The sequence below is a fragment of the Rhododendron vialii genome, chromosome 2a (assembly GCF_030253575.1).
Source record: "Rhododendron vialii isolate Sample 1 chromosome 2a, ASM3025357v1".
NCBI classification, from domain to species: domain Eukaryota; kingdom Viridiplantae; phylum Streptophyta; class Magnoliopsida; order Ericales; family Ericaceae; genus Rhododendron; species Rhododendron vialii.
This window is the reverse complement of record NC_080558.1, coordinates 13237683-13249098: the sequence shown is the minus strand read 5'-3', so window position 1 is coordinate 13249098 and position 11416 is coordinate 13237683. Positions and strand designations below refer to the sequence as shown.

Below are 11416 nucleotides of genomic sequence, written 5' to 3'. Positions count from 1 at the left end.
AAATCACCAAGATGAAAAAACATACCAAACAACTGCGCTTTTTTTTTTTTTTTGTATTTAGTATCGTTCTGTATATTTTTATGAACATCCGTGTACATTTTTATACTCTTCTGATTCTATTTTAACCTCCGTTTAAATTTTTACACTATTCTTATTCCTCTCGTCGAGCCAAATGATTAATGCAAAAAATTATGCCAAAAAACTAAGAAAATTACAAGAAATAAATGATTCCCAAAAAAAAAACATAACCAAAATTTCAGGGGAAAAAGACCCAGGAATAGGGCTGCAAACGAGCCGAGTCAAGCTTTTACCGTGCTCAACCTTATTTATTACTAAATTTTTAACGAACCCAAGCTCGAGCTCGAGCTCAATGAAAACTTAACGAGCCGAGCGGGCCTTGGCTTGACTCAAGCTCTAGCTTGTTCACAAGCCTTAACGGACCAATGAAATATATATATATATATATATGTGTGTGTGTGTGTGTGTGTGTGTGTGTGTAGGGCTCTACTAATGAGGGTGCCCCTATTTTCGTTATTTGCGGACTTCTGTTGTCATCCGTTGGATCGTGATTTCAATGGTCCAGATCTGCGGAAGGTTTATGACTGGTCACAATTAACTTTTTCCCGAAAAAGTTTCATTAAAATCTGGACCATTTAAATCACGATCCAATGGCTACCAGCGACGTCCGCAAATAACGAAAATAAGAACACCCTTATTAGAAACGCCCTGTATATATATATATATATATATACACACACACACACACACACACACACACACACATATTCTCGTATATGCCTAATGCAACCAAAAATATTTTGATTGTGAAGATATATATATATATATATATATATATATATATATATCTTTTATTTTTCTATACTCTAAAAAAAATAATATCAATTTTAGAATAATAATAACATGTAATATGTTTTTGTACGAATTCTGCATCAGAGTTTCAAAATGCTAATGCTAATTGTAATAATTAACGTAAAAAGTCTACTAAGCCTTGACTTGAGAGCCAACTCGAGCCGAGCCTCTATTGACTTGCTTTCGGCTTGATAACGAAATGAGCCTAAAATTTGAACTTAAACTTCTTTATTTATGTCTCCAGCCAAATTCGAATGAATTTTTACCGAACCGAATTTCGAGCAGCTTATAAGCAACTTTGTTCGTTTGCAGCCGTGCCCAGGAAAACCTCAACGAGAACACAGTTACAGGTGCGCAAAAACTAGGGGCAAAAACAAAGGGCATTTTTGCGGATAAAAAAAACAAAGGGCATTTTTGGTGTTTATTTTATTCAGTATTTAAGTACTCCGACCCCAAGTGGCATACTTGTCCCATCACCTCTCTCCACCTCTTCCCTCCCCTTCTCTCTCTCTCTCTCTCTCTCTCTCTGTGTCCGTAATTTTGGCAATTCTTCTCTCACTTCTGTGGAGGAAAACAAAACCTGTGAAAGAAAAAGCTCTGAATCAAGAAACAAGCAAAAGGGGGAAAAAAAAATGGCTCTGAAGCTGAATCCAATCGTCACCCTTCAATCCCACAGATACCCTTCTTTTGCCCTTCCACCAGTGGCCCGTCTCAGATCTCCCAAGTTTGTTGTGGCTTCCGTTCTTCACACCGGCTCCAAGTGTGTTTCTCCGCCCTCATTTTTACTTTCCTTTACACACCCACAAAAGTTCAACTTTTTCATAATTAGGATCTTGTCAGAGATTAAAGATTGTTTCTTTTAATGTTTTCACGATCTGGGTCTTTGATTTTGACCTCCAAATTGGGTTTCAGATGGTTCAATTTTTAAGGTCCTGTTGCGATATTTAGGTTATTGGGTTTTGATGTCTCTATCTTGACATGGGTTTTTCTCAATCTGAAATATCTATGAAAAGGACTGTATGGTTTGACTATCAAATAAACACACACACACACACATTTCTTGTATGCAACTATGCATGATTCAATTGATGCATGCAATTGTGGGTTTGGTTAAATGAATTTGATTTAGCTGCTGAATTTTGTTTTTCTTGAATTTGGCCTTCTGGTTAATTAAAATTTCTAATTTTCGCAACAGACTTGTGTAGGTTATTGGGTGTGTGTGTGTGTGTGGGTGTTTTGGTGATTCGGAATAAGTGTAGTTTATTGTTACTTGTAGAGTATAGCATAGTTTATTGTATCTTTGCATATAGACCTTATGTTTGTCCTTTTCAATTAGGCTGGGTAGCTAGGATTTTTATCATTTTTCATTCAATCATTAGGAGGATCAACAGAGCATTACTCAGAACATGATTTTTTTTTTTTCATTTTTCACCTAAAAACTTATTGTTTTCTTTTTTGATACTTAGGTTTGAAACATTTATCATAGTAGTTGGTTTTAGCTGTTTACTCATTTATCATAGTAGTTGGTTTCAGCTGTTGCATGTGCATATTTGGATGCCCCGCCGCCCCCCCCCCCCCCCCCCGTCTCCTCCTTGTCAAAGGACTCAGAAGTGATTAAACCTTTTCCCTTTTTGGAAAATTCCCAAGACCCTTTTATTTATTTTTTCCTTTCTCCATTTGTGGGTTTAAATTTAATGTGCATTTGTAAGATCCAGGGTTGATCTGTAATAGTCATTTAATACTACCGCCTTCCCATAATGCCTGTCCAGTATGCAAAACAAGAACTTAAAAATAATACAAAATTTTCTAGAAAAATTCAAATTTTTGTCAAAAAATTACTAGATATCAATGCGTTCTTTTAATTTGTAAAAAAAGTTTGAATTTTTCCTCGAAGAAAGAGTACTATTTTTAAGTTTTCATTTTGCGTCTCGGACAAGCATTTTGTGACGGAGGGATTAGAATGCAATAGGTGTTGATTGCCACATTTGTTGTTTTTCATGTGTCATGTATAAATCGTGATGGTAAATCTAGGAAGGTTTTTCGAGGCTTGTTTGTTTCTGGGTTTGAAGGGAAGAATCAGGCCAAGATTTGTTAACTGTTTCTGTGTTTGTCATGTGCTTTTTAACTTTTCTCATTTGGCCGGTGTCATAGATATTCTTTCTTTATTTTTCTTGATTGTGTCGCCAATCTCTCCATTTGCATAATGTGCCTGGTAGGATCTACTCATCTGTTCTTTATTATTTATTCTTCTACTATATTTTGTCCCTTTTAAACTTCTTATAGTGGTTCTGGTTTTCCATTGTCATTGGTTATCTGCTTTGAGTGTGAACTTAGTTCTATTAGTTTGATCATCCATCCTGGCTCCACCTAAAAACCTAAAAAGGGAATAAAATGAACAACTAGTGAAGAAAATGTATCAGTCCTGTTGATTTTAGGCGGAGCATGTTTGACCTTCAGCTGTACTTCATATCCTGTTTTTCTTCCTTTTTAACAACTTTTTTTCTTCTTCCTGGTTTGGTGGTCATTAGTCAGTGTTCTTAAAAAAGGAATTAATAGGTGATTAATCAGCATTAAGCGCTGGTGGGGCCTATTTGACTAGTTGCTATGCAGCAATTAATTGCCGATTACTAATTGATATGGGTCAATTTATCGCTGATTACTAGGCCTCGAAGCTCGAAGGTGGCCGACTGCCCAACTAACACCTAGCGACTTTTAGAACATTGATTTGTGACCTTAGCTAACTTTGTTTGGTCCCGTTTAACATTGACATACGCATTTCTTCGCAGATTGTGTTTTCTCTTTGTAATTAGCTACAGTTTCTTTTCTTTTCTTTTTCTAAATTGCCTGTCCGAAATTCCAAATATACCTAATCATCTTTGCTAGGCACTTTTTTTTTATGGACATGGGTCCTTTTTCTCGAATTCAATTGTCGAGGGATTTTGTTCTGCTATCCCTAGTCATCTTCACTATGCATTCTTCATTGTTTTCTTCTTCTTCATCACATGGCTTTGATTTTCTCCAAGAATCATTCTATGATGTAATCTGTTTATTGTAACTTGTAAGCAATACTGGGCTGTTCACTTTTTTTTTTTAGAATTCTTTTCTTGCCATACAATTTGATCCATGTGCTCAGTTGTCTTTGGATGACATCATAGCTTGAGAGAACTAATGGGAGTACTTTACTAATTTCTATGTGTGTCTGTGACTCTGTGTTACTTCTTTATCACAAAGTGTCTAGGCCTTGCCGTGAACCCAAACTGAGTTTTGTCTTTTTTTTGAGTATCTAATTTGTGTTCTCCTGTCTTATTTAGGGAGGTTGAGAATCTCAAGAAGCCTTTCACCCCTCCTCGCGAGGTTCATGTTCAAGTATCGCATTCTATGCCACCCCAAAAGATTGAGATCTTCAAAAACTTGGAGAGTTGGGCTGACGAGAACATTTTGGTTCACCTGAAGCCAGTGGAGAAATGTTGGCAACCCCAGGATTTTCTGCCTGACCCTGCATCTGAGGGATTCCATGATCAAGTCAAAGAACTAAGGGAGAGGGCAAAGGAGATTCCAGATGATTACTTTGTGGTTTTGGTTGGAGATATGGTCACAGAGGAAGCCCTTCCAACTTACCAAACAATGCTTAATACCCTTGATGGTGTTCGGGATGAAACAGGTGCAAGCCCAACTTCTTGGGCAAGATGGACTAGGGCTTGGACTGCTGAAGAGAACAGGCACGGTGACCTTCTCAATAAGTATCTCTACCTCTCTGGACGTGTAGACATGAAGCAAATCGAGAAGACGATACAGTACTTGATTGGGTCAGGAATGGTAAGTTTCATTTATTTTAACTGTTTCCAGTCTTAATATCAGTTTATCATCAATTTTTTTCCCCTTCTGAAGTCTAAATACTGATGAGGTTTTGGATATTATGTGAATTAGATTAGGAAGTGATTGCCTAAAATACCACCTAGTTACGTCTTAGGTGCACAAATTATACCAATGGCTTCTTCAAATGAAGTTGTTTTTCCGACTGTGAAAGATAGCGAGGAACAATGTCACTTTGCTGCATGTAATGAGGTTTATCGTGTTTAGAATGACAACAGAGCTGCAACCCCTGCTGATATGCATCATGCTATCCAAAGCTTATGCTGTACCAATCACTTTCTGGGTCTGGTCTTGGCCAGTTATTGTTGTTTTATTTTCAAGCAACTGTAAACTTTATATGGGTTGTTTATCTCATGATTTGGGTTGGCGTGAAAACTACGACCCGAAATATTATAGGGGATTAGACAAGTATGCACATCAAACATACGCAGTATTTTGGCTTTCTGATATCAGTTCTCATATATTAGTTTACTTCCCGTATGAGAGGTTGCGAGAAGTTAATTCTCCTTTTCATGAATTATTGTTCTTTTCATTATGGGAACGGAAGGGGTTCATTGTCAGTTTTTGAAAGTGCATATGATTACCGTGCAAGTAGACGAAAGATTTGTAGTATGTTCTTTGTCCTGCTATACTACTTGGATTCTGAGACCTCTTGGTAGAGCATGGAGCACACTCTTTCACCTTCAACAGGGAAATGATTTTATTTTATTTGTTGCATGTCTCCAGGGAATATACTTGTTTTTATAGCAATCCTGCGTGTGCTTCCCTGAAACAAATCTCTTACGTTGAGGGCAATAGTAAGACAGGTTGAAGGCCATCAGATTCGGAGTTGTTTGTAATCTTGCATGACTATCCCTCTACCAACTGTGATTTCTTAGATTGTTATAAAGTCTTTTAGCGGTACAAATACAATCATGTCTATTCTCAAATATTTGATATTTCTCTGTCTTGTTTCAGGATCCCCGGACTGAAAACAACCCCTACCTTGGATTCATCTACACATCATTCCAAGAACGAGCAACTTTCATCTCCCATGGGAACACAGCGAGACATGCCAAGGAGTATGGGGACATTAAGCTGGCTCAAATATGCGGTACTATTGCCTCTGATGAGAAGCGCCACGAAACTGCTTACACCAAGATAGTGGAAAAGCTATTCGAGATCGACCCCGATGGAACCGTCATTGCTGTTGCTGACATGATGAGGAAGAAAATTGCCATGCCGGCCCACTTGATGTATGATGGTCGCGATGATAACCTTTTTGAGCACTTCTCATCTGTGGCCCAGCGGCTCAATGTTTACACTGCCAAGGACTATGCGGATATATTGGAGTTTTTGGTTGGAAGGTGGAAAGTGGAGGAACTAACTGGACTCTCTGGAGAGGGACGTAAGGCTCAAGATTACGTTTGTGGATTGCCTCCCAGAATCAGACGGCTGGAGGAAAGGTCTCTGAGCAGGGCTAAGGAAGCACGCGTCGTGCCATTTAGCTGGATCTTTGATAGAGAAGTGAAGGTCTGAATTTCAGCTTCACTCACCTGCAAGCAAGTCTCTCTTTGGTTCTACAAAGTCGAAAGTATGGGGTAGGAATTTTGACTTTATTTGCTTTTAGCTTTTGTTGTTTGCAGTTCTGTTTTCGTCGTTCGTGTTGTGGGAAGAGATTTTGTTTAGATGGACTCCATTTAGTTGTAGATATATGGTGGTTTCTCTCGTGTGGTGTCATTAGATGGTATTTTACTAAGAGTATGTTTTGTTTCTGTTCTTTTTTCCAGTCTGGGTGTAATAAAAAATCTCTTTTCCAATTTTGATGTTGATGCTCTATTGAATGCTAAATAAATGGACACTTCCTCCACCTTAGGCCATGTTTGGATCGCGGTTTTCCAATGTATTTCTTAGGCAAGGGACCGAAGAATTGAATTAAATTTTTAGCTTCTTCACTTCATAGTATTTTCTTATCTTTAATTTTACAATTTTTCCTTTTTCTCCTCAGATCACTCACCAAAAATTCATGATACAAACACAGGTTAAGTAGTAAATTCTTGTTTGTTTTGGTCTGGTTTGGTGTTCGCTCCAGCTAAGAACCAACTCATAGCATCGGCTCGCAGACGGACACAGCACCTGGTGCAATGAAATTTGGAGAATATGATTGATATGTGCATGCTCCTGGCCTTGAGTTTAGTGTTTGAATTGGGACTTTTTATGCTTGTTTGGGTTTATCCCCGAAATCGCCAATGTAAATCTGAGTCCTGAGATTACGTTGGACTCAGGATGTCATCCTGAGTCCCTGTCCCGTCCATATTTCGCAGCCCGTCCATATTTCCGCCGCGACCTCACTCCTGTGATCAAGTCGATATGATTCGGGATTTCTCCGAATTCCCACCGGAATATGATGTGGAATTTCTCTGCCGCGACCTCGCTCTTGTGATCGGAGAGAATTCCACTGGAGCTCGATAGGGTGGGACGTTGATTTTTTTTTCCTTTCAAGGAACATGTAATTCCGTTAAAGGTAAACCTGAGATTTCTGGCTCAAGCGGCCGTGAGTGGGAACTTAGGAGTCAGTATGCGAGATTTCAGATTCAAGTCGATGGAATGACATTGATTAGATTTCAGATTCAAGTCGATGGAATGACATTGATTTGTCGTATTAATTTAACTCTACTTAACATACTAACGTCTGAAACAAACAAAAAAAAGGAGAAGCAGCAATGCCGTTATATTACAACAGAAAACAAGAAACAGCGTACACACGGCCTTAAAAGGCCCAGCAAGTAACATGTTTGTGGGCAATGTCGCAATCGCCAATCAACATGAATTTTTGCAGAGTTGAAGTTCTCAAAGAACTCGGCGAGATGAACGATTCCGGTTTTTTTTTTTTTTTGGCCCGAACAAGCCAAAAATCCACACTGAACCGGACTGAATGTTAATGCCAACTGGACTGGACCTCAATCCTCCTTGAGGAGGGACCCAATAATACTGGTCCATTACCCATGCCCTGGAGAGATGGTTTGGGGAGTTAAGCTTTCCTGGAATTCAACCCAATTGTACCGGGCTCAATCCACCGTTATCATCTGGGGATCAACACATTTACTCATCCGTGGTCTTTGTTGTTGGCTGCCTTGTGACAGGGGCGGCAGCGGCAGTGATGGTGGCTGTCTTGGTTGGCCGGTTTGGTTGGTCCGTTGTTTCTCGTAGATTATTATTGTTATTATTATTTTTGGATTGTTGCTGTTTTTTGGAGTTTGTTGTTTCTCATCCCTTGTGGATGTCTTTCTCACCCTTGCGGGTGTCGTTTTTCCTCGTCCGATGAACTCTGTGAGTCCCCTAAAACACTTATTCCTCAACCAAAAATTAGTACAAAAGAAGATTTTTGTTTTGTTTTTGGAAATTAGTTTGATCCCAAAAAATGAAAAGGAGCATTGTGTATGTGTTAACAGGCCCGGTGGTATTGATTATTGTATAAATATGTCAACAACTGCACATGATAAGCTTTTGTCTGCTCTGAATTTTGTTGATTTTGTGTTTAACTATTATGCCTTTTTTAATTCGTCTTGATGAAAGAAATAGAAAAGTAAAATCTTATGATCAAAAGTTTTACTAGATCACTAACAAAAGTAATTCAGAATAGACACTCGTCTACATTATTTTTTTTGTTTCCAATTTTTTCAAGTTCGGTGAATGTTTTTTTACAATTCCTAATTTCTCTCATCGAGATGAATCCGAACAGTCACATATTTTTATCAAAATCTAAAAAAATAACTTAAAAATGACAATAAATTATTCGTAAAATATAGCATAAAATCAACAAGAAGTATGTGAAGAATGGTCCAGATCCTCTCCAGTCCAATGGTTTGGACTACACGAGACGGTCCAGATCGAGACCGTCTAATGGTTGGAATTTGTTCAAAAACTCTTCCAAGTAAGAAGAACTCTTCCATGGATGAGTTTTTGAACAAATCTCGATCATTCATTACAGAAATCAATGGTCCATACATGGACTGTCTCGTTCGGTCCAAATCTTCGCACCAGAGAGGATCCATTTCCTATGAAGAAGTTGTAAAATACTTCATTAAGTTTCAAACATTTAAGTAATTTCTTGAATAATTACTTCGATTTGTTAATAAAGATTGTGTGTCGCGATATTAAACTAGGGAAAATATCGTGGTCTGATATCTCGATACAGAATTTGAAAGTCAAAGATTCGATGATGAAATCATTTGACATTGAGGCTCATGCCTAAAAACTTTCTGAGTGAGTCGTTGGGATTGGATCCTCTCACTCGGATCAATAGGAAGACGGAAAACGAGACACACAACAGTCTTACTTGGCGATACGAGCCAATCATTTTGCACACGTCGTAAATTATCCATGCATAAGTTACCTTGATCAGATATTGGTAAAAAGCTTGATCAAATCAGTACATTTGTTTCGACAACCATTGCCGTTAAAATAAATATGCATCATCAAAGTGTATACCAATTAATGTTTGACTAACCAAATATATTTTTAAAAAAATTGAAGTACATATCGAGAATTTCAAATGATCAATCTCAAATCAAAATGCATGCAAACATAATTTTAGTACACAACTCCGGATACAACTGTATCCAGAGTTATGTTTTAAAGACAAGAAGTGAGAGAGACTTACAAATAATAGGCAGTTAAATGCATTTATATGTAATATATATAGAAATAGGTACATAAATAACTAAATATAAAGAGGGTCAAAGGGGAACTATAGGTCAGGTTGGCTAGTAAAAAGTAAAATAGTATCTAATTTTCGTATATATTTTCACTTTTTCATCAATGAATTCGAACACTACTCTCTGTTTTTTCTCTCTATCCAAACAATTTTGTTTTAAAATCTACCCATACAATTTTTAGTCGTCTTACTTTTACGAAAAAAGAAGGATTATATATATTATCTGTCAACACTAAAATTTTTAAGGCAAACAATAAAACGTTGAAATTTACTCATTAAATAAGAAATGTAGAAAATCTCAGTGGGATCCCTTCTTCTGTGCTCCCCGATCTCCACTGGCTCACTCACATAAGCACGAAAAATTAATTTTTCCAATCCCCCGAGAAAATCAGCCCTAATTATTTTAAAAAATTAATTTTTCACTCACAATAAAAAATGTAGAAAATCACCCTGTGGCCTAATCCCTGTCTCCACCACTCATCAGATGGGGTGGAAAGGAGGTTAGGGTATCACTTTGCGGGTTACCATGCTCGTGGGGATAGAATAATCACTCACGGCCTCCGTTTAATTCCCGACGAAATATAAGAGGCGTATATGCTATTACCACGGATACTATAGCCGAAGTTCTCAAATCTGGGTTGTGCCACCCCATATAGATCCTGTCAGGCGGGATATAATAAGGATAAAATTCTACTGTTGTCTTTTAATTCTATCACCTACTAATATTTTCTTACCTCAAAACAAACCAAGTTTATACATATATATGTCATTTTCTATAAATTACTCGAACAAACCATCTATTTCATTGTACTATATCCACCCAAAATTAATTCGGTTGGCAAACGATCCGTCACAGTCACACGGAGACACGAAAAAGAAACAAACACAAAACAGAAAAAGAAAAGAAACTAAGAAGCCCCAGGCCCCAAGCTATAGACACCGAGCCCTCAAAGGCTCTAAGGCAAACGATGAAAGGGTCCAAGGTTTAAAATTTTGGAAGCCAAATTCCCTAAGACCATCTCCAACCCATATTCCATTTCTTCATTTTGGAGGAAAAACATTCTCCAACCCATCCTCTAAAACTCTCATCTATTTGGGAGGATGAACTTTGATCCTCTAAATATAGAGGATGAAGGAAAAAATAGAGGATCTCCTCCAAATATGTGTTGGAATTGAGAAATAGAGTGTTGGGTTGAAGTTGAGATAAATAGTACAATTCTCTGAATCTACTTTTCTAATAAAATAGATTAATTTGATCCTCTCAAATAGAGATTTGGAGGGTGTTGGATTGGAGATGCTCTAAGTTAGTTAAACCAGGCTATGTTCTTTGATTTGTCTCCATCAACTCAGCTTAGGGCTGGTTTGGCTAAATAAGTTAGTTGGCTTATTTTGTGTTTTTATTTTAAAAAAATCGCATTTGCTAGTTTCCATCAAATCTTTGTGGATCATTTGTTCGTTTTGACGAGAAGAATCGAAAAAGTAAAAAATAATTAATCTGCTATGTAATTAAACCATCGAAAATGATATTGGTACCGATGGGTACCGTAGGGAAAATGCACTGATGGCCGCGCCGGGCCGTCTCTAGCCACCGGACAGCCGATCCGAGCCATCCAAAAATTTAAAAAAAAAAAACCGAGTGGGCCTACGCAAGTCGGCATCTGGTGTGTTTGGATCGAACACCTACGCACGTTGGATGCCGTTGATTCTTCCGCAAGCCCACTCGGTTTTTCTTTTTAAAAATTTTGGACAGCTCAAATCGGTCATCCGGTGACCAGAGATGGCCCGGCACGATCGTCGATGCATTTTCTCTATGCTATTGATCGGTACCGATAGCAGTATTCTTAAACCATATATCCTAGTTCTATCCTCTCGTCAGACGCCAAGTCTCAATGGCCCAAATATTCCGACATGGATGCACCTTAGAATTCATTTTTTTTCATTTTAAATTAATCCCACGAGTATCTTTCAAAATTCATT

At 37.9% G+C, this 11416-nt stretch overlaps 1 protein-coding gene across 1 annotated transcript; it reads left to right on the top strand.

Moving 5' to 3' along the window:
• The first annotated feature begins 1337 nt into the window (after positions 1 to 1337).
• LOC131316885 (stearoyl-[acyl-carrier-protein] 9-desaturase, chloroplastic) lies at positions 1338 to 6542 on the top strand. Its single transcript, XM_058346397.1, has 3 exons — positions 1338 to 1630; positions 4182 to 4686; positions 5701 to 6542. Exons 1-3 carry the CDS (start codon positions 1503 to 1505, stop codon positions 6259 to 6261), a joined length of 1194 nt encoding a protein of 397 aa, XP_058202380.1. The 5' UTR covers positions 1338 to 1502; the 3' UTR covers positions 6262 to 6542.
• Positions 6543 to 11416: the final 4874 nt, after the last annotated feature.